This window comes from Podarcis liolepis (assembly GCF_965112155.1).
Source record: "Podarcis liolepis genome assembly, chromosome: 6".
NCBI lineage: Eukaryota > Metazoa > Chordata > Lepidosauria > Squamata > Lacertidae > Podarcis > Podarcis liolepis.
Window position 1 is genome coordinate 99383050 of NC_139559.1, and position 23924 is coordinate 99406973.

Here is a 23924-nt window from a genome sequence, read left to right on the forward strand (position 1 = left end):
AGGCTCTCAGGCAGGCAGGCAGGCGGGCAGCCCTCTCTCCACCCTCCCTCTCTTATCTTTCTCCTCCTCCTCCTTGTCCACCACCACAGCTGCTGCTTCTGCTGCCTTCCCTTCTCCCTCCCCTTGCCAGAAATGCCTGGGGAGAGTGAGTACCAGCACCTTCCCCCCCCTTAGAAAAAAAAGCACTGGTAGAAGGTGACTCCTTAGTGAGGGGGACAGAGGCAGCAGTGTGCAGAGGTAACAGGATGTCCTGGGTGCAACGATTCAAGAAGTGACAGAGAAGTTGCCAAGGCCCATGGCCGCAACTCCTCCCTTCTGATCCACGTGCATTCAAATGATACTGCCATCCCTTGATGTGTAGCAAGGAACTATGAGACTCTGGGCTGGAAGCTCAAGGACCTTGGGGCACAGATTCTTTTCTTTTAAATTTTATTTTTTATTTTTTATTACTTTCAATGTGAAATAACAACAAAAATTACAAACATTGAATCCAAAATAATACTATTCAAACAAGAAAGAAAAAGAGAACACAAAAAAGAAAACAAAAGACAAAGCAGACATCTACAAATAAAACCATATCTTCATTCTAATCTAGTCATTACATACAAATACACATATTGACTTCCTTCCTTTGTTCTAAGTGTTGGCTATTTGCAGATTAGTTGCGCTGCAGAAAGCTAGCTAGGGAGACCACACATTACAAGGAACGCAAAATAACTTTAGCAAGGTTTTAATAACAAAAAGAAAAACTCCCTTTACACTAAATACATCAACAAGCATGACCGACCCAACCACCAGGGTACTGAGAGAGCTAGGTGCTGACACAGCTTAATTAACACAACTTAACAGCACCTGCTATACTGCTTCACAGCTGTAAACTGGGTCACGTTATTTGCTCTGGCCCTTAAAGACATACACATCTTGTGGAACAATAATGAACCTTCAAATTTAAAGAGACCATTCAACACTAAGACCTCAATTTTTTTACTTTTTCTAAATTGTTGTGTCTAATATAGATTACTTCTGTCTTCTGTCTGCGTCTGCGCAGGTGCGATTTCCGGCACCATGAAAGCAAGTCACCGCGCTGTGCCGGTTTAGTGTAGCGCACGGGGACTCGCTGAGCAGGTGGCTCAGTTCGGGGGCGGCTTGTGGGCTGGTTAAATGACCCCTGTGGGCTGCTTGTGGCCCATGGACCTTAGGTTGCCTACCCCTGATTTGGATTCCCATATAAATGATTTATGAGGGTGGTGTTTGTTTACGCTCCGTCAACAGAAAACCTGACAGTATCAATTCTTTGTTTGGATGAAGTGGATCCCAAGAAAGCAAGATAAATAAAATACTTAGGAGAAGTTATCAAACATGACACCATTTGCAAGTTAAGAACTCATGTACTTCCTGAGACCTTCCTTTTTCCAGTAAAATTATACTGCTGCACAGATGTCATGCGAGTCAATATTATCCCACACTGTAAAGTACAAAAAAGTAAACAAATGATATGTGGGGTTTATATGATCCCACAGCCTTTCAAACATAAACCACACATTTATTTATATTTTTAGCATGCACAAGTTGCACAGTGCAGTAATTATGTGTTGTGAACAACAGCGAAACTCACAGACCTTTCATCCACATTACTGGAGCAGCCTTTGTAAAATCACCATGTTTTACAACTGCTGAGTAGGACATGCAAAATGGTTACTTGAAGCATAGCATTGCTGTGATTTGAGATCAATTTGCCAACTGCAGAGCTGACGCTCTTGCCTTTCCTTTGTGCCAGTGGCTGCTTCCTTTGAAGTTCCATGCAAACAACTATGTGTCTAGATTCAACCCTGGGTTAGATCAGTTAGATGAGCTCTAGACTTAGACCTAACTAGGAAGTAATGTCTTTTGAGATGTTCATGCAATTGTGCACTTGTTCCGTTTCCAGCCAACATGGCAGTACCGCCATGGCCTCCACATACACTTCCAAATGTCACATTCAGTTTTATTTTAGCAAAGAATGTGTGAGCTGGCTTGTAGTCTGGCAGTCTTTCTAAATGTAAAACTGGGTCCACTGACTTAAATATGAATTGACCTTGTTATAAACCTCAAGACCCATCTAATCCAGCACCCTGTTCTTACAGTCATCAGCCAGACATGTATGGGAAGCCTGTCTAATAGTTCTGTCTAGTCTAATAGTGCAACTCTGCCAGCAACTCTGCTAGGTGTTTCCTGGTCTGCTGCTTAAGATCCTTTAACTGGAGATGCTGAGGACTTCTGTACACACAAAATTTGCTCCATCTCTATGATTTGATTTCTGTCAAGGGAATAAATTATGCTACAAAAGCCTTTATTTTATCATGTTCAAATCAGCTCTGAGACATAAAGTAGGCAAATTGGTTTATCTTTTTCAAAAAAACAAAAAACACCGATTCTTTTAAAAATTGGTTTATGTTATTTTGATCTGTGTTTTCAAACTGTTTAGTTCAATCTCCAGCGAGAGATTGAGAAATCATTAATGCTTCCTTGTTGGTTTTAAAAGATTCTTTCTTTTTGTTCTAGGTGCACAGCAAGGGGTTATCTGCAATGAATCCCTCATGTTACAAAACCTGCCTTTGTGTGGGAAATCTTTTCAAGAGATGATGCACAAAGTGGACTCTTCAAAATGGTGCAATCTAACGGAATTTATCCTGTAAGCTTCATTTCTCTCTCTCTCTCTCTCTCTCTCTCTCATGGGTGGGTGTGTAGAGACTGTGGATAACTGTTTTAGTCTATTTAAAGCATGTGTGGCCAACCAGTAGCATGCCTACCCCAACTGGAACAGGCAGCAAGAATATGTGGCACTTCTGGACAAAGACAGGAGGAGCCAAAGGCATGACCATGGCATAATGAGACTGACTCCTTTGTCTTGCTTTTCTGGTTTCCTCATCTGGAAGAATAAAGCAAAAGCACTCAAACGTTTAGCAGATGGAATATGCATTCCAGTGTGCCTTAGAGTGGCTCTCTATAATATTTTGAACTTGTGGCAGAACTGCCCAAAAGGGGTTGCCAGTGCCACCAGTACTTTAAAGAATACTACTACTAAATGCTCAGATCCCCAAACTAAGCAGCGCCTATTTTCCTAAACAGTTTACATAAGCGTATGTTTCATTAGATAATTTATTCCTGTGTAAAGTGTCAGCCCTATGCTGAGAGCCTTTACCTGAGAGTAAGCCCCATTGAACTAGGTGGTACCTACTTCTGAGTAGACATGAATAGACTTGCACTCTTAGTCTTCTTATTAGAGCCTCAGTACAAGCAAAAGTTCAATAGCCATTAAGCCCTCTTTTAAGGTGTCACTGAACTGGGTTTTTTAAACCTTCTCTTATGATCTGCCCTCTATGAGGCACAATATTAATCCATCGTAGCCCTTGCATGTCTTCAAGCAAATCTCTCAGAATGTAATGCCTACATTAATGTAATGAATGTAATGAACTATAATTCATTGGCACATAAGAAATGGCTGATGTTTACTGAATTCAAGACAATGATCTGCCACTCAAACATAAGAATTTTCTATGTGTAAAGAAATAAGTACTCAAATTGTGTATGGTATTTTTCTCTTGAGCCATGCTTCTTTGAGTGAGAGCAACTGGTCCTTTTTGTTGCTCAGCTGGTAATATAGCGCCTCCAAGATTCTGAAAGATGGCCTCAGACTAAATCCATCACACCGAAACGATTTCAGCTTGTTTTATTATCTGCCAGATGATAGCTTTAAAAGCTTAGAACCACCTGTTTCTCCCCCACTCTTTCCACAAACAAGGGATTAGGAAGTTATGACAAGGCATCATTCTATTATCTATTATTCAGGCTGTCAGATTCTTATCTCTTTCACAAGAGACAGATGAAAAACATATTTAATGCTGTACTGAAAATTTTGGTCTATAGGAAACTGTGAGAGCTTGGTGAAACCAAGCTTGATTTAAAAATAAAAATCTATGGCTCTTTTATACCAGGCTGCCTAAATACCAGTATTTATTCTGGCATCTGCAGTAGTTTATTATCTATAGTGTTTATGCCCAAAGAAACCTGTTTTAAATGAGAAAGCCTTAAAAATTGGTTTAAATTTTCCATTCCATAATTTCCTTCTGATTTTGTGGCAGATCTCTGCATCTTAGAGAGAATTGTTTTCTAGCTACCATGTCCTGTATGTCTAGTGTGAACTTATTTTAACTTATATCACAACACAGTAAACTGGTTCATAAAGCACCCTGTGAGCAAGCCACCATAAACTCATAGGCTTCCTGCCACTTGTAGTGACTGTGAATTCAGGCACCCAAAGAAATCCCACTCCCCTGCTCCTTCCATTCAGCACTGGCTGATGCACATTGTGCACCCTCATCTTTCTCTGTCAGCAGAGTGAGGAGCAAAGGCTCTGCAACTTCTCTTTGCTGCAACTTCCTCGGTTCTCCTGATGCCAGAAGAAGCAAGGTGCTCTGGAAAGATTAGCTGAGGGGGTTGGGAAGGGTCTCTTGCTCTCTCTTGTGTTGTTTATGAAAGCAATTTTTAAAATCTAGCAGGGCTCTTCTCATCTTTTAAAGTGGTCTGATCAAGGTCTCCCAAGTGAGCTTCATGCTGAGCCCTGCAATTCCGAGTCAAATTCAAGCACTCTTATCTACTAGACCACGGCGGTTTTTGTTCAGCGAATTACAGGTGCTGTTTGTTTCTTCTGACGGTACTTCACTTGCATTTGCAGCATGACTTGCGCTGGCAGCCTCTGTTTTTCAAGGAGAGCTTGGCTGATTAATGTATAGATGTGGCCACAGGCATTGGTTATAAATGCTTCTGCAGAGAACTTGGAATATTTTTGCTGCATTCAGATGATTGCCTCTCCACCTGACCTCAGTTAAACTTTGGTTGTGGGGAAAAAACAGAGCACAATTGTTGCTTATCATGCACCTGCAGGCAGCACATTCTTCTGTCAGCAGGGAGAGGAATAGAGTTCTGCAACTCACCTCTCTGCTTTTTAAGACCTGACACACAGTGCATAGTGAACTCAGGAATTCATGACAAGATGGAGTGATGGCCACAGACTTGGACAGCTTTAGAAAAGGATTAGGCAAATTTGCAGAGGATGCAGCTGTCAGAAGCTACTAGTCCTGGTGGCTCGATTTCTGTAGGAATAATGGATACGACAGGAGGTTGAATGCAGGTGAGCTGTGCAGAAGCACGCTGGCAAGCATGCTCCAAGCAAGCTGCCAGCTAGTTCTGTAGAGGCTCCTTTTATTAGCAGAAGTCAACAATTGAAAACAGTAGCGAAACCACCCTGAACATGACGTATTTCCATCTAAGCACATTTCCAGCATTAGCAAATACATGTGTCAGCAGGTGTTTCCCTAGAATGTTTTTCCCGATACTTGATTATGTCTGCGTTCCTGGTCATGCTCCAGCCAAGCGTTATGTCTAGTAAACAAATCTGTGAGAGGACAAACAGTCAGGGGAAAAACCCTGTTTTCTAGCCGATAAGGCAAAAGGTCAGGGAAAGCCGGTGCAACGCTCCTTGACATACTGTTGCATGTCTAGTGCGAGGTCTGCCTTCGCAAGGTGGAGCGTTACCTCCACAATTTCTCCCAGTGTCAGAGGCTGTATGCCTCTGCATCCCAATTGCTGTGGATCCTATGTGGAGGAGGGCTTGTGCCCGGCTTAGGGGCTTCCCAGAGGCAACTGGCTGGCCACTGTGAGAGACGGACGTTGGACGAGGTAGGCCTTTGGTCTGATCCAGCAGAGTTCTTATGCTTTTACTTCTGTTTCCCTGCTCCAACTGAAGGTGTTTAGAAAATGCTGTAAAAGCATCGTCTGTGTGCTGAAGACTAGAGAATGGCACACTTGGGCAGCTGTGCTGTATTTTCTGATCATTTCATAAATGTGGGGAACAGGAAGAGAAGATAAGTATTTTCTGCTGAATCCCTGAGAGTGCTGAAATACATTTAGTCAAGGGAAGTTGTTGTGAAACAGAAAAATATATATTTTTTATAAGATATTTATTAAGATTTTTTAAAAAAATATTACAATACAAAATGAAAAAGGGGAAAAAAAATTAAAATGACTAAAAACCACTCCATTTTTCTATTACTTATTTTCCTTAGCTTGTTTCCCGGACCTCCTCATACCTCCCTTTTTTGTATTCCAGTTCAGTTTGTTGGCTCAGCAAATCCTTACCCTCTTTGTTTATCCTAATCTTTGGTCTTAAAATAGTAACATTAGATTTTTCCCTATTAACAACCCATTTTTCATATTCCCTTAAAGCATTACAGCTGGAAACCACTTAATTCCTATCCAACATCATTCTAACATTCATTAATTTTACAATATTTATGTAAATAGTCTTTAAATTTCTTCTTCCACCGACTCTTCTCCCTGGTCTCGGATTCTGCCAGTCATTTCTGCCAGTTCCATATAGTCTTCTTCCAGAGTGGGTAAATCTTGTGTCTTCCAATACTTTGCAATGAGTATTCTTGCTGCTGTTGTAGCGTACATAAAAAAAGTTCTATCCTTCTTTGGCACCAATTGGCCGACTATGCCCAGGAGAAAGGCCTCTGGTTTCTTCAAGAAGGTATATTTAAATACCTTTTTCAGTTCATTATATATCATTTCCCAGAAAGCCTTAATCCTTGGGCACGTCCACCAAAGGTGAAAGAATGTACCTTCAGTTTCTTTACATTTCCAACATTTATTATCGGGCAAGTGATAGATTTTTGCAAGCTTGACTGGGGTCATGTACCACTTGTAAATCATTTTCATAATATTCTCTCTCAAGGCATTACATGCCATAAACTTCATACCTGTGGTCCACAACTGTTCCCAGTCAGCAAACATAATGTTATGTCCAACATCTTGTGCCCATTTAATCATAGCAGATTTCACCGTTTCATCCTGAGTATTCCATTTCAACAGCAAGTTATACATTTTTGACAAAATCTTAGTTTTGGGTTCTAACAGTTCTCTTTCTAATTTTGATTTTTCCACCTGGAAACCAATTTTCTTGTCCAAATTATATGTCACAATTATCTGATTATAATGAAGCCAGTCTCGCACTGCAATTTCAATCTATCTCCGTCTTGTTCCAAAATTTCCCAATATTTCGGTCATTTGGCCTCCATATTGAGCTTTTTCAGAGCTTTTGCTTCCATTGGTGACAACCACCTTGGAGTTTTATTTTCCAATAAGTCCGAAAGTTGGTCAAGATTGAAGCTCTCCTTGTTGGGCCGAATTGCTGCTATAAAGATGAATGTATTGCCAAAAATGCTGTTTTTGTTTCAGACCCTACAGATTGTGGACAAGGTGGAGTGTTTCAAGAGGTGGCAGAGAGACATTTCTAAATTTGTCTGGCAGGGCAAAAAGCCCAGAATAAAATTTAAAATAGTAACTGATGCTAAGGAAAGAGGGAGGTTTGCCCTGCCAGACTTAAGGTTGTACTATGAATCAGCAGCTTTTTGCTGGTTGAAAGATTGGCTGCTCCTTGAGAACACTGATGTTTTGGATTTGGAAGGGTTTAACAATGCTTTTGGATGGCATGCATATTTGTGGTACGACAAGGTAAAAATTCATAAGACTTTCAAGAACCATATTGTCAGGAAAGCAATATTTAATGTCTGGATAAAATACAAAGACTTATTAGAAAACAAAACCTCAAGGTGGTTGTCACCAATGGAAGCTAAGGCTCAGAAAAGACTCAATATGGAGGCCAAATGGCCGAAATATTGGGAAATACTAGAAAAAGTTGGAGATACTTGGAGATTGCAGAGTTTTGAGAAATTAAAGGATAAAGTGCGAGATTGGTTACACTATGCTCAGATTAGGGAGGTGTTCAATTTGGATAAAAAAATAGGTTTCCAGGTGGAAAAATCGAAACTAGAAACAGAGCTGTTAGAACCTAAGACCAAGGTACTTTCAAAAATGTATAACTTGCTGTTAAAATGGAACACTCAAGATGAAACGGTTAAATCAGCCATGATAAAATGGGCACAGGACATTGGGTACAATATTATGTTTGCCGACTGGGAACAGTTATGGACCACAGGTATGAAATTTACGGCATGTAATGCCTTAAGAGAGAATATTATGAAAATGATATACAGGTGGTACATGACCCCAGTCAAGCTTGCAAAAGTATACCATTTGCCTGACAATAAATGTTGGAAATGTAGGGAAACTGAAGGAACATTCTTTCACCTCTGGTGGACTTGCCCAAGGGTTAAGGCTTTCTGGGAATTGATTTATAATGAGCTGAAGAAGGTATTTAAGTATACCTTTCCCAAGAAACCAGAGGCCTTCCTTCTGGGCATTGTTGGCCAGAGGGTGCTAAAGAAGGATCGAACTTTCTTTATGTATGCAACAACAGCTGCAAGAATACTCATCGCAAAACACTGGAAGACCCAAGATTTGCCCACGCTGGAAGAATGGCAGACGCAACTGATAGACTACATGGAATTGGCAGAAATGACTGGCAGAATCCGAGATCTGGGAGAAGAGACAGTGGAAGAGGACTGGAAAAAGTTCAAGGACTATTTACAAAAACATTATAAACCGTATGAATGTTAAGAAGATGCAGGATAGAAAACAATATGGCACCAGCAATTTAAATTGAAAGAATATGAGAATAAGTGATGTTTAAGGAAAAGATGAAATTTGGAGTAATATTATGTTTAAATTAAGTATTTAAGCATTTGAAAAAATATTTAAATTTGGAGACATAATATTTGAAATTTATAAATTAAGATTTGGAATAAGGTGACAAATTGCTGCTCATAATTTTATAATTGGGAACGTAGGATAGGGAGATGTGAGGAAGTCCAAAAAGTTAAGAAAATATGTTTTACTGGCAGTTGATCTTTTTTTATATTTTCTATTCTTTGTTTATCTTTTTGCTTCTTTCTTTTTATCTTTCTTTCTACCGTGTTTGTTATACTTTGGTGATGGTATTTTATATGTTTGGTGATTATATTGTCTAAAATCTTTAATAAATATCTTATAAAAAAATATTTTCCAATAAGTCCTTGTATCTTATCCAGACATTAAACAATGCTTTCCTGACAATGTGATTTTTAAATGCTTTATGTGCTTTGACCTTATCATACCACAGATATGCATGCCATCCAAATACATTGTTAAAACCTTCTAAATCCAAAATGTCAGTGTTTTCAAGAAGCAACCATTCTTTCAACCAGCAAAAAGCTGCTGATTCATAGTAAAGTTTAAAGTCTGGCAGGGCAAATCCACCTCTTTCCTTTGCATCTGTTAGTATTTTAAATTTTATTCTAGGCTTCTTGCCCTGCCAGACAAATTTAGAAATATCTCTCTGCCACCTCTTGAAACAGTCCATTTTGTCCCCAATTTTCAATGTTTGTGAAACAGAAAAATAGACAAAGTATTACAGGTGCTTCAGAAAGATTAACTTAGGTTGCAATCCTTTGCACATTTATCTGGGAGTAAGCAGTGCTCCTTCAGAGAAACAGGTACAGGAATGCTCTGCAAAGCTGTTATATAAATACACATATTTTTCTGATTTGTACTTCAAAGATTTTGCTATCCATCAGAGATCTCCATGCAATCTCAGAAGTTTCTGAGGTCAGCTTTAGTCAGCTAATAGTCAGTGGTGGCCACAAAAACTTTTGGTCATCTCTTGTTCTTCTGAAGTTATTTAACAGCCTCCTCCTTCTGCTCCCTGTAATTGGGATCACAGCATGCAAGGTGAGGAGTCTTACACCCCCTCCAAATGGACAATTAGGATTAGTGTATTAAAAAGTTCTCATGGAGCACCAGTGGGAACTTTTGAAAAAATCAACAACGAATCCTCAACATTGGGGGTGGGGGGGACTTGCACAGCTGGTGACAGAAGGCATAAATCTCTTCCCCATAACCTGTGATCCTGCCAACAACACTCTCCCCTCCCCCCCCCGCAAGAAAAACTCCTGTGGCTGTACTTAATTAAAGAAAATGCAAGAGAGATGTCAGTGTATTCTGGGCATTAACGGCAACCTGCAGTTTGACCTGGAGATTTCAGGACATGTGTAGAATTGCCAGGATGACTTAATATGAGTTCTCTGTAGTTGTGGCTTGTGCATTTTGAACAGCAGTGAGAATATCCCCGGATTGGATTTTGTTATACAACCAGATCTTGCAAAAAATATCCAAGCAGTAAATCAATCTACTCCCCCGATATCTTAAGTATAGCTTTTTTCTGACATGCTCCTATTATTGTTTCTAATGTGTGTGAAATATGTGGGAATTTGAGAGAGAGAGAGAGAGAGAGAGAGAGATTATGGGAGGCACATATGTGCTGGCAGCTTTTAATCATCTGTAGTATTCAAACTAGGTAGAGAAATAAAAACCCCAACATTAACTTTGCTTGAGTAAGTTTGCTTGAGTAAGTGTTGTGGGTTTAAGAGGATGCCCCTTGAGCAACTGGGTAGAATAAGTCAAACCATTTCACAGTAGGTGGGGAAAATAGCTATTATTTGTAAATGTTGAAGGATGGAATTCGGTGAGAGGCAGGATACACCTTAAAGCCTCCTAAGGAATAATGTTTAGGTCTGAATGATGCTTTTAGCTAGAAGATGTATTGGCAATTTGTTTTCAAGGTGCTATGCTTTTATTTTTACAGCACTGAAGGGGGCAGGGAATCACTTCAGCTGCAACAGTTTGTATGGTGTTGTGTAGATCTGCAGAAGGATAAAATCTCATTTCATGGGCTCATTTCATGGGCAAAAAGAGAAAGCAGCCCAAAGTGATATAATAATTCAATTAATTTTCATTGGATAGACTCTTTAGGTAATAGGGAAGCTATGCTACTTTGCAAAAATAACAGAGGACGAAACGGGAGTTGAATGCATGTGAGCTGTGCAGGAGCAAGCAAGCAAGCTGCCGGTAGCTTTGTAGAGCCTCTTTTTATTAGCAGAAATCAACAGTTGGAAACAGTAGCGAAACCACCCTGAACTTAACATATTTCCAGCAAAGGTACATTTCTAGCATGAGTGATACACGCGGCAAACCAGGTGCTTCCCTCAAATGTTCCCCTGATACTTGAAAGTCTGCTTCACTTGTCATGCTCCAGCCAAGTGAAACATAAAGCAAAGCTTTCTGCGAGGGAGGCAAAGGCCAAAGAGTGGGCATGGCGGCTAGACACGCTGTGTCGTGGGGGGGTGCCCCCATGCTGCATCCACCATCCCCACACTATTTGCTCCTTTTGGGGGGGGGGTTGGGAGGAAAGACTGATGTTATGCTCCAAGCCTGCACAGCATATGCCCCATGGGCCGCTTGTGGCCGGCCAAAGGATTTTGAACAGCCCGTGAAAAATGTAGCGGATGTAATAGAAAGTAAAGATGTAATGTGTGCTTTGTCTTAACCTGCCTTCCACTAGTCATGATTGTGCCCGTCATGTAACTTGGTGGGTGGGTTACCACTGCTCACTCTCTCCTCTTTGTCACGTGACCCACGGCAGCCAACTGACAGGCTTCAAGGAATCGTCTTCCTCCCCCCTTTGGCAGAATAAAGTGAACAGAGTCTTCTTACCAGTTAGAATTCTTTAATAATCACAGCGAGGGATAAGAACATCTCCTTCTAACAATGGTGGTGCTTCCAATTAAGGCTACATGCCCCCCCCCCGCCCCGTCCCTCTCAGTTCACCCCTACATCTGGTAACCTGAGCTTGTAGTCTCTGTGCTTTCTGTTCTGCAACTTTCTCAGCTCTCCTAGAACGTGGAGGAGGGGGAGATGCTATTCAACAAATGTGAATCTGTTAACCCTCTCTCTTCCAGTGTTTCTTCTTCTAGCTGCTCTTCATCCAGTATTTCCCAGCAAATGCAGGGAAATACTGGATGAACTATGGCCCTCTGCAAACCGCTGTTCTAAATCTTTACTGTCCTCCTGCTCCTGGGGAGATGCCTCCTCATTGTAGCCCTCCTCAGCATGGTCCCTGACACCAACCATCATCAGTCCGAGACACCAACATCAGTCCGAGGCATCATCAGTCCTGACACCAACCATCATCATACGCCAAGAAGCCGAACGCGGGAAAGGGCCATAGAGCTATACACCTGCGAAGAACATTCAGGCTTTACTTGGACTGGTAAAAACAACAGGCTTTTGGCCATTTAAAAAAAGCGTGACGTGATCCATGACGTGGCCAGGAAGGCGGGGAAAGCTCCAGAACCCACAGCTGGGCAATACGTACTTTGGTGGTTGTTGCGGATCCCCATGGGAGCGTTCGGGGAAACAGACAAAGAAAGAGGGCAGGGCATCATAGAGATTTGGAGGGTAGAGCGGCATTTTCGTTTAAACGATTTTTTCCTCTTCCCCCGGAAATGACGCTCATTTGTAATTCTCAGCCCCACCCACCACAACGCTCCCACATAGTTGGTGTTGTACAAGGGAAGTCAGTGCGGTAGGCAAGCTGTCTTTTAGGCCCAAAAGGACAGTGAAGGCACTCGCTTGAGCTCAATAGGCAGGGAGTTTCAAAGTGCAGGTGCTGCCACACTAAATGATTCTACAATTGTGGGATGGGTATTATGTGGCACCTATAGTAGTGCCAATTCCACCAATCGAAGTGGGCACGTGGGATAAACTGGTCCAAAATTGTTAAGGGCTTTATATGCTTTATATAAATTGTTTATATGCCTTATATAAAGTGTTAAGGGCTTTATATGCTAATAGCAACATTCTGAACTTGGCCCAAGAGCTAGCAGGGCAGCAGTTGAAGAAGGAGCAAAAAGGGTTTTCTTGTGTGTGTGTGTTTCTTTGTGGCTGATTAGCTGTTCTCCCTGTGCAAAGGTCAGAGGGGGCAGGGTTTCTGTTGAGGCAGGTGATTAGCTGTCGGAGGAGCTTATCAGAGCTTGCAGGGCAGTGCGCAGTTTGATCCATCTTTTAGATTTAGGGGAGGTAGTCTCAAACGTTTGTTGGGGGAGACCTAGGTTTTTTGTGGGGGGGGGAGTTATTTGTCCTGTCTTCACGCTTTTTATGATGGAGGACTGCTGCAGCCACCCCCAACGACACGTTCTCAAGATGGAGGGGAAGGGAACAGCTGCAGTCGCCTGCGGTTCCTGCGGAATGTTTGCCATCTTGCCAAAGGTTGCAGGCAGCTTTACCTGCAGCAATTGCATGTTGATTGCCCTCTTAAAAGACAAAGTCCAGCAACTGGTGGAACGTGTAGCTACGCTCCAAAGAATTAGAGAGCTGGAGCTCTTCTTGGAAGCAACAGAGCACACCGTCTCCACCAAGGAGGAGACAGGGGACTCCCCTGAGAATGAGGCTAGTTCACCAACACAGGAGCCAGATATATGGAGAAACGTGACTCAAAGAAGTAGGATGCCCAGGGTTCGCTCTGATTGTTTAGAAATACACACTCACTTTGAGGTCCTCTCCCCTAGCATGGAAGACGAAGAGCAGACTCCATTTGAGGATCTCTCCCTCATTACAGTCAATCAGGTATATGAAGATGAGCAGCAAAGTCCGTCCTCAGGGAATGTGCAGGCGACCTTGGAACGGACAGCTCACGGAAGAACCCCGACCAAACCTAAGAGGAGGCGTGTAGTGGTGATAGGGGATTCCCTACTGAGGGGAACAGAAGCAGTGATCTGTGGGCCTGACAAGATGTCTCGGGAAGTGTGCTGTCTCCCCGGGGCTAAGATCCAAGATGTCACTGAATGACTGCAGGGAATCATAAAACCCACCGACAAATACCCCTTCCTCTTGGTTCATGTGGGAACCAATGACACCGCAAGCAATAGCTTCCAGAAGATCAAAAGAGACTACGAGGCTCTCGGCAGGAAATTGAAGCAACTAAATGCACAAATTGTCATCTCATCTGTCCTCCCAGTTGAACGACGTGGCCCAGGGAGAGAGGGAAAAATAGTGGAAGTGAACAGCTGGCTTCGCAGATGGTGTAAACAGGAACGGTTTGGATTCTTAGATCACGGACTGCAGTTTCTTGAAGATGGATTTCTGGCAAGCGATGGGCTGCACCTCACAACGGTTGGGAGGAATGTTTTTGCCAAAAATCTCAGAAACCTCATCAGGAGGGCTTTAAACTGACTAATGTGGGGGAGGGAGACAGTGCTCCTGAAGGTAGGAGTCTATCAATTGATGAAGATGATCATCCAAATGTCATAGACCAAATGGAGCAAACAGCATGCAGACCTAGTGGTGGGATGAAAAAATCCTTAAATAAGAGAAGCTGAAGCATTGCAATTAAATAATTTCAAGTGGATTGGTGACATTTTCCTTCAAAATTATAGGAAGGGCTTTGTATGCTGTGAGGAAGAATGGTGGGAGCCCTCCTCTCCCTCTGCACAAGGGCCTGATCCTGAAGCTCCTCTGGAGCAGGAGGATAGTACTGTATTGACCTAGACTAGAGCAATGGTTCACTTCTGTGGCCACAGAAGGGCACAGTTCGGGAACTGACAGTTGGGCTGAGCTGGGAGAAGAGCAACCAAGGGGAGAGGAATGGGAAGAAAGAGAGCTGGTTGAAACTCCCTCACTAGAAAGTGTGCAGCCCATGAGCCCTAGAGCCAGGCGTCTGGATAGGGCAGCCTCTCAAAAGGCTCAGTGGTGGAGGGATTGCATGGTGAGGAGATGGGAAAATGGAAGTAACTAGAGGGAAGTGGGAGGAACTCAATTGGGAGCACCTGCACTGTGAGAATGGATGCTGAATGTTTGTGCTACCTAAACTAACTGCTCTGAAATATCCCCTTTGGAGAATGTGTCCAAGAAGATCAAATTCAGCCTAGGGGAATGCTCAGTCTGCATGTCCCCCTCTGTGAGTGGGTTTCTGGGGGCTCCTGGAGGGTGCCAGGTCTAAGAGCCTTCGGTATCCTGAAACCAGGACTGCTGAGTTAGGACTAAGGGTGTGATCTCATGCACACCTGCTAGGGAATCAATACTAGTGGGACAATACTATTTTTGAATATTGTTTGTATATTGTATTGTGTTGTATATTGTTTGTACATTGGGCAGGCGCTGGGCGTTGAGAGCTGGGTGAGGATGTTCTTCACCCTCCACATTGACCCAGCCCATGCTGCCGGAGCCAGGTAGGGTACAACGGGGATCTCTGCAAGGGGCACCTGGTTCGTACCTCTCCATGTTCTGTGCCCAGGGCCACGGCCCCCCAAGCCACTGTTACAACTCTTGGTGGGAGATTCCACAGATGCAAAATGTCTCCTCCTGGAACATGGCATGAGGCCCAGTGCTTTTTTTCTGGGGATGCTCAAGGGTACGCAGTACCAGCACCTCCTCTCCCCCCCCCCCATGTTAAAAGTGTAGCACTTAATGCAACAACATCACAGGGATGCCTCACAGTTCCTAGAACTTCAGTACGTTTCATCCTGAACTCCTCTTCCCTTTTTTTGCATTCTCCCACTCATTCTCTTCCTACTAACATTTGAAGCCTGACAGAAATGATAAAAATAAAATAAAATGCATGACATCAATTACCATCAATGCCTTCCATTTTAAACTTTCTTTGAAAACCACTTCATGATATAACAAAGAAATGCAGTTAGTTTAGGTACAACAGGAGATAAAAAGTCAGTTTTTCATTGTAGACTCATTGCATTCATGTTGCCAGTAGCTCCCTATTTTTAATGCTGCTGGGATTTTTTTAATAATAGTTCTTGTAATATGTCATTTTAAAATGTGAAAAAATCATAAATTTTCAGTTCATAACTGCAGTTCAAGTTTTTTAGTATTACTTTAAAACAACCCCATGTTCTGTCTGTGAACATACAAAGTTAATCCTCATTAAGTTCCAATGTAACTAGTGAAAGAAGTTAAATACAAAGTGCAACTGACTTTCTCTGGAATAGGTTCATTGTATGAAATAAGCCATACTATGAAGCAAATGCTACGCTGGTGGCGCTGTGGGTTAAACTACAGAGCCTAGGGCTTGCCGATCAGAAGGTTGGCGGTTCGAATCCCCACGATGGGGTGAGCTCCTGTTGCTTGGTCCCAGCTCCTGCCAACCTAGCAGTTCGAAAGCACCTCAAAGTGCAAGTAGATAAATAGGTACCGCTCCGGCAGGAAGGTAAACGGCATTTCCGTGCGCTGCTCTGGTTCATCAGAAGCGGCTTAGTCATGCTGGCTCCCTCGGCCAATGAAGCAAGATGAGCGCAGCAACCCCAGAGTCGGCCACGACTGGACCTAATGGTCAGGGGTCCCTTTACCTTTTTATGAAGCAAATGCTGTTGTATCACCACTATGTATCACCATCTCAATAACACTGACATCATCTAATACATCATCAAGCATGGCCCTCTTGATAGTTGCATCATGTAAGTGCCATAGAATTGCAGAGTTGAACCTGAGGGTCATAGACCAACCCCCTGCAATTTAGGAATCTCAGCTAAAGCATCCATGTCATATGGTCACCCAACCTCTGCTTAAAAATCTCCAAAGAAGGAGAGTCCTTCTGAGGGAGACTGTTCTACTGTGGAACAGCTCTTATTTTGGACACAATGCTTCTGTTGATCTAGCCCAGAATAGTATTAGCTTTTTTTTGGTGCTGCATCACAAGGTTGACTCATATGAAGCTTGTGGCAGGGGCGAAGCAAGGCTCTTTGGCACCCGGTGTGATGTGTTGAGGGGCGGGACGAACCACCCACAGGGGAGGGGCAAACCGCCTGGCGGCGCATGCACAGCGCCACTACGTACCAGCAGTGGGGCGAGCTGCAGGTGGGGAGATCCTCCTCACATTGTGGCATTGGCGGCAGGTGAGCTGCGCAGGGGGGCATGATCCACCACGTGCTGTGGCATCAGGATGGGCGATTCCCCACATGCTGTGGCGTCAGTGCGGGTTTGTCACCCCCCCTCAAGGATGGCACCTGGGGTGGACCGCCCCGCCCCCTTCTTCTGCCACTGGCTTGTGGTTGACCAAGACCCCAAGATCCTTTTCACATGTACTACTGGCAAGCCAGGTGTCCTCCATCTTATACTGGTGCAGCTGGTTATTCCTGCCTAAGTGCAAAACCTTTCATTTGTCCCTATTGAACTTCATTTTGTTAATTTGGGCCCAGTTCTCCAGTATGAATCCTGATTCTGTCTTCTGCAACATTAGCTACCCCTCCTAGTTTGGTGTCATCTGTAAATTTGATAAGCATCTCCTCAATTCCTTCATCTAAGTTGTTTATGAAGATGTTGAACAACAACGGGCCCAGGACAGAACCCTGCGGCACCCCGCTTGTCACTTTTTTCCAGGATGAGGAGGATTAATGAGTACTCTTTGGGTTTGGTTAGTCAACCAGTTACAAATCCACCCCACAGTTACCTTGTTTGCTTACATTTTACCAGCTTCCTCACAAAAGTATCATGGGAGAGATTGTCAAAAGCCTTACTGAAGTCAAGATACACTGTGTTCACAGCATTCCGCTAATCCACCAAGCTTGTAATAGCATCAGAAAGAAAAATAAGATTTGCCTGGCTTGACTTGTTTTCAAGAAACCCATGCTGGGTCTTAGTAATCACAGCATCCTTTTCTAAATGCTTACAAACTGACTGTTTTATAAGATGGGGGACAGTAGTACATGTGAAAAGGATCTAGGGGTCTTGGTGGACCACAAGCTTAATGTGTTAACTGTGTGATGCAGCAGCAAAAAAATATTTAAAAAATCTAATGCTATTTTAGACTTAATCAACAGAAGTCTAGTGTCCAGATCAAGGGAAGTAATAGTGCCACTCTATTCTGCCTTAGTCAGACCACACCTGGAATACTGTGTCCAGTTCTGGGCACCACAATTTAAGAAGAATGTTGACAAGCTGGAACATGTGCAGAGGAAGGCAACCAAGATGATCAAAGGTCTGGAAACCAAGCCTTATGAGGAACAGTTGAAGGTGCTGGGTATGTTTAGTCTGAAAAAGAGGAGACTTGACAGGATTTATGAGAGCCAGCTTCAAGAGATGTCACATGGAAGAGGGAATGAGCTTGTTTTCTCCTGCTCTGGAGGGTAGGACTCAAACAAATGGCTTCAAGTTATAAGAAAGTTGATTCCAACTAAACCTCAGGAAAAGCATTCTGACAGTGAGAGCTGTTTGACAGTGGAATGGTCTCCCTCGAGAGTCCACAGTCTGTGATTCTATGATTCTGTGACAGATTCGAATGAACAGCTTACAGCCATTACGAGATGAAGGAGTTGAGCATTCAATGAACTCATTTTGTTGGCCTGCAAAAATTAACTGCAAAAATTAAGTTTAACCATTGAGCATGGAGATTCTTCCTGTTTGGAAATATACCGTAAATTTCCTCTTTATTCCTGGTGCGTGGTCACTGCAAAAGTGAATTTTTCTACCTCTACAAGAGAGAGAGCACTAAGAATCTCCAGTGAGAGAGCAAGCAACATGGAGGACACGGGAAGTATGCAGGTAGTCTAAAACTCAATTTCATCTAACTGGCTCTGGCACCAGACCAAATGTTCAACATGAATTAACCTATCCAATCTGTTAGGGATTTTTCTACAGCTGGAGATCAGTTGGTTTCTCTCTTATTTCTGCTTATAGCTCTCTACAGTATCATTCCATAAACTGAGTTGTTGGCAGGGGTCATGCCTGATTAGTTCACAGCAAAATGAAACTTTAATGTGTCTCTTGAAAAATGGGCTCCAAATGTTCATTTGTGGTTGGCAGTCACAAATGTCAAGATTTGAGAGCTCTTCTTAGTTAATCATTGACTCTCATTTCCTTGGCTGTTCATTCTGTGACTTTGGGTTGATGATTCATTCCAGGTGTCTTTCGTGCTGCTGCTTTGGTTTCCAGCTGTATTATTCCAGCCAGGATCTGAGCAAAACACAATTTGCTTGACTGCAAAATCTCTGCATATTGTAAAGAATGAACACGTTTAGGGCTTTTGTGCTAACACAGAATGCATCATAACACTGACTCCCAAGTGGCCATTAAGGGTGGGGGTCTAATTTCCTTTCCCGTTATAGTTTCCCACCATCTGTCCTGAAGCTCTGTTGAAGGCCTTGAATTATTTTATTTTGTTGTTAAAGAGAAATACATGTCATATTGCTCTTCCCAAGGAGCACAGCATCCCTCCTTTTGCCACATATCTTCCCCCTTTTGCCACATATCTTAGGTGAATCAATCACCACCCCATGCGGTATACTGTATCAGTGTACTGATACTGAGGTCTCCTACGTTAAAAGAATTACAAAAAAAGCTCCCTGGGCACAGAACCCAATAAGTGAGAAATTCCTGCAGGGCAGGCCGACCCTTCCACAAAACAACTGTGGGTGGTGATGCCAGGCCCTAAGAGTAACTGACTACCAGAGATGTACTGTTGCCCTGCTGATCTTGCCCAGGGTGACCTTGAGGTGAAGAATGAAATCAAGGAGGCATCCAGAGAAGGAAGTGACTTTGGTTACACGTGACTTTGGTTACATGTCCATTCCAGCCATGAGAAAAGGTGGAATTTCTGAGACCCCAAAGGACTGTGCCCTAGATGAGGGGAGATGAGGTGAGGAACCTTTGGCAGCCTGTAAGCTGCATACCTTTCTGAGCAAACTTTCAAGGGCCACATTCCAGTGGTAGGTGAGGCCAGGGGCAAAAGTGGGTGGAGCAATGAATATAAATTTTACTTTCATACATTCCTAGGGTGGGGGACACATGCAGTTCACATTTGAGGATGAAGTCAAACTGCTATGTTAGCAGGATTGAAATAAACTCTCTGGGGCACAAGCCTGGGCAGTGTGGATGGAGATCCTGGGCTGCCCGGATGACAAGACCCTCTTGACCTTGTTCCTGTGACCACAGAAAGCAGAGGAAGATGTTTGGCACCAGCTTGGTTGCAGGAGTTGCTGGAAGGAGGTCTTAGGCATGGGTAGACAAACTAAGGCCCGGGGGCTGGATCTGGCCCAATCGCCTTCTAAATCCGGCCCGCAGATGGTCCGGGAATCAGCATGTTTTTACATGAGTAGAATGTGTCCTTTTATTTAAAATGCATCTCTGGGTTATTCGTTCATCCCCCCCCCCCCCAAAAAAAATATAGCTCAGCCCCCCACAAGGTCTGAGGGACAGTGGACCGGCCCCCTGCTGAAAAAGTTTGCTGACCCCTGGTCTTAAGGATTGCACTCTGGATCTGTGTAGGGTTTACTCCTTAGCCACTTCTCTCTTCTCTCAAATATGTCCCACAAGGCAGTGGAGGTTTAGGATCAGAGTTTACTTCCCCCAGGTTGATGAGCCCCATCTACGCCTCACTTCCCTCCACAGCTTGCACAGCAACTGCCTTCTTGACCATTGGACCTACTCTTGGTCTCATCTACTCAATCTGCTGGAGCCTGTCTTCACACACAGGGTGAGTGAGAGTTTAAGACCCATCAGCTACCCTCACCTGGTTTAGTCAGCCCGTTGAAATAAAGCCTGGTTTTGCTCCTGGCTTAAAGCTGTTGAACCCAAGTGATATTGTCAGCTTTGAGCTGCTGTGAGTGTATATGCCCCTTTAATCTCCACAATTCCACAAGAGCCCTATTGTTAATATTGCAAGTGTCCTTGGTAAAATGTGACTAGTAAATTGTGTTTTAACTACAGGAAGAGTAGAATAAAGAATTGAAACCTAACCAAACAGATTTCCAACAGAATGTTTTTCTCTTAAGCAGAATATTTACAATCACTGGAGGTGTGGGTCAGGAAATAAAGCATATGTATTGTGACAATAAAATACCACCACTGGGTCTTCAAATACATTGTTCAGGATCCTTAAAACTGTGTTTACCCTAAACTCTGTTGACAGGATCTTCAGTAGACTATGTCAAATACCTCTTCCTTCTGCTATAAATTTTCTTCTGCTCACAGCTGTGTTTGTCTGCAAGGAGTAATGAATAGAACAGATGTGTTTGTGACAATGAAGACTAACAGTAATTATCATTATGTTGAAAAAAAATCTTTTGACTTTCAATGACATTGCTCTAAATGTTTTTGGGATGAGGTGAGATCATTTATATTTGGAGTTCCAATATTCTCTCCAAAAAGGACATGTGACTTCCCTCCTGCCGAGAAAGAATGGTTCTTAAAAAAAGAAAATAATCTTGGTAAATTTTGCTAAATTAAACTTCATTGAGTAGTTGCAGTGCAGGATAAGGATGTGCAGATCAGTCCTGTTCTGGTTGGTCTACTGAATTTCAACATGCTTCTTGTTGTTTCACAAACAGAAGATCATGTTTTTGCGACAGCTAAATTAGATCATTCTAAAGAATTGGAACATTCTACAGAATTCTTGAAGTTCTGTGACATGCCTTTCTCTCTCTGCTAACATCTGTCTCTCACTCATTTTGTTGTTGCTCAGAAGCCTTCCCTGCCTTGCTGGCATTTTGGAGAACCTCTGGCATTCAGGGGTTGTGAGAGGAGCAGAGGAGGTGAGGAAGCTCCATTGTAAAGCAAAAAGTCACTGTGCTAGCTAGCAGAACTTTTAGTTGGTTAGCACCTGTGAATAGCAAAGCTCTGTGTTAGAACTTAGTTTTTCTTCAGGACTTTTGTCAGGATTGCAGCAGGGGAAGAAAATGTTAAACCTCCCCACCCCACAAACTATGGTTCTGATGAAAATTCATCCCCATGCCTGCTATTACTTAAGAAAAAAAGATGTGATTAATACATTTCAGTAAATCTCTTTTTGATACTGCCTTCTATGCATAGTAAGTTCATGCTCGGAGAAGATGAGCTGGTCTTTCTATATTGAATAGTTGTCTTGCAATTACTCTCTTGTTTAAGCCTCATGTGTGAAAACTTTTCCAATCTGGATACAGTTGCCTGCCGTTTCCTTGGAAGTTGGGGTTGTGTTAGCTCCTCATCCACAGTGAGAGAACTTTTACTGAGATGAATGACGCTTGGCTAATGCAGGCTAGCAATAATGATTTAACTGCACTTAAACCCAAGATGTTTCCAGAAAGGCTTTTATTTCTCCTCTGGGAGTCTCTCTTAAAAATCCAGTACACATTGCTTAGCACTGTGACTTTACTGCTGGTATTAGAAGCATAGCGGATGAATAGTGTCATTTTATGTGTTTGTCATGATCAAACTATGTAATGGTCAGGCTATTAGCATAGATGTAACAATGATTTTAATAGAAAATTATGTTAACTTCAAATGTTAATTTATATTGATAAGCAAAAGGTGTAATTGGTTTTTAACAAGCCAGATACACCCCCCAGGTATTTAAAGTAAAATAAAAAATTAAACAAGATGGAAGTTACTAAATTGCTGGGGAAAATAGCATTTTATTTTATTTTTTAGGAGCAGTTGCCGCCTTTCTGCCCTTTCAAAAGCTCATGGACATTTTAGATTAATAAACAGACTTTTGTGCTGTTTTCTGGCATCAGACATGTGTCATGATTCCCCCTCTAGAGCAAATCAAACAAAACAATTGATACAGCTCAACACAATGGACGCTTCAAGTGGTTTCCCCAAATTCAGCTGAAACTACAACTTTACTGGCTTAGAATCATAGAATCATAGAATCCTAGAGTTGGAAGAGACCACAAGGGCCATCGAGTCCAACCCCCTGCCAAGCAGGAAACACCATCAGAGCACTCCTGACATATGGTTGTCAAGCCCCTGCTTAAAGACCTCCAAAGAAGGAGACTCCACCACACTCCTTGGCAGCAAATTCCACTGTCAAACAGCTCTTACTGTCAGGAAGTTCTTCCTAATGTTTAGGTGGAATCTTCTTTCTTGTAGTTTGGATCCATTGCTCCGTGTCCGCTTCTCTGGAGCAGCAGAAAACAACCTTTCTCCCTCCTCTATGTGACATCCTTTTACAGTGGTACCTCGCAAGACCAATGCCTCGCAAGACGAAAAACGCGCAAGACGAAAGAGTTTTCCGTTTTTTGAGTCGTTCCGCAGGACGAATTTCCCTATGGGCTTGCTTCGCAAGACGAAACGTCTTGCGAGTTTGTTTCCTTTTTCTTAAAGCCACTAAGCCGCTAAGCCGTTAATAGCCGCTAAGCGCCGCTAATAGCCGTGCTTCGCAAGACGAAAAAAACGCAAGACGAAGAGACTCGCGGAATGGATTAATTAGGTCTTGCGAGGCACCACTGTATATATTTGAACATGGCTATCATATCACCCCTTAACCTCCTCTTCTCCAGGCTAAACATGCCCAGCTCCCTTAGCCGTTCCTCATAAGGCATCGTTTCCAGGCCTTTGACCATTTTGGTTGCCCTCCTCTGGACACATTCCAGTTTGTCAGTGTCCTTCTTGAACTGTGGTGCCCAGAACTGGGCACAGTACTCCAGGTGAGGTCTGACCAGAGCAGAATACAGTGGCACTATTACTTCCCTTGATCTAGATGCTATATTCCTATTGATGCAGCCCAGAATTGCATTGGCTTTTTTAGCTGCCGCGTCACACTGTTGGCTCATGTCAAGTTTGTGGTCAACCAAGACTCCTAGATCCTTTTCACATGTACTGCTCTCAAGCCAGGTGTCACCCATCTTGTATTTGTGCCTCTCATTTTTTTTGCCCAAGTGCAATACTTTACATTTCTCCCTGTTAAAATTCATCTTGTTTGTTTTGGCCCAGTTCTCTAATCTGTCAAGATCGTTTTGAAGTGTGATCCTGTCCTCTGGGGTGTTGGCCACCCCTCCCAGTTTGGTGTCATCTGCAAATTTGATCAGGATGCCCTTGAGTCCATCATCCAAGTCGTTGATAAAGATGTTGAATAACACCGGGCCCAAGACAGAACCCTGTGGCACCCCACTAGTCACTCTTCTCCAGGATGAAGAGGAACCATTGATGAGCACCCTTTGGGTTCGGTCAGTCAGCCAGTTACAAATCCACTGAGTGGTAGCATAGTCAAGACCGCATTTTACCAGCTTCTTTACAAGAATATCATGGGGCACCGTGTCAAATGCCTTGCTGAAATCAAGGTAGGCTACATCCACTGCGTTCCCTTCATCTACCAGGCTTGTAATTCTGTCAAAAAACGAGATCAG

At 43.0% G+C, this 23924-nt stretch overlaps 1 protein-coding gene across 1 annotated transcript in view; it reads left to right on the forward strand.

Moving 5' to 3' along the window:
- RAMP3 (receptor activity modifying protein 3) overlaps nucleotides 1–23924 on the forward strand; it is a 58224-nt gene that overhangs the window by 25098 nt on the left and 9202 nt on the right. The window contains exon 3 of the mRNA XM_083507270.1: nucleotides 2542–2671. Coding sequence (XP_083363396.1) covers nucleotides 2542–2671 — 130 coding nt within the window. The remainder of the gene's footprint in view (nucleotides 1–2541; nucleotides 2672–23924) is intronic.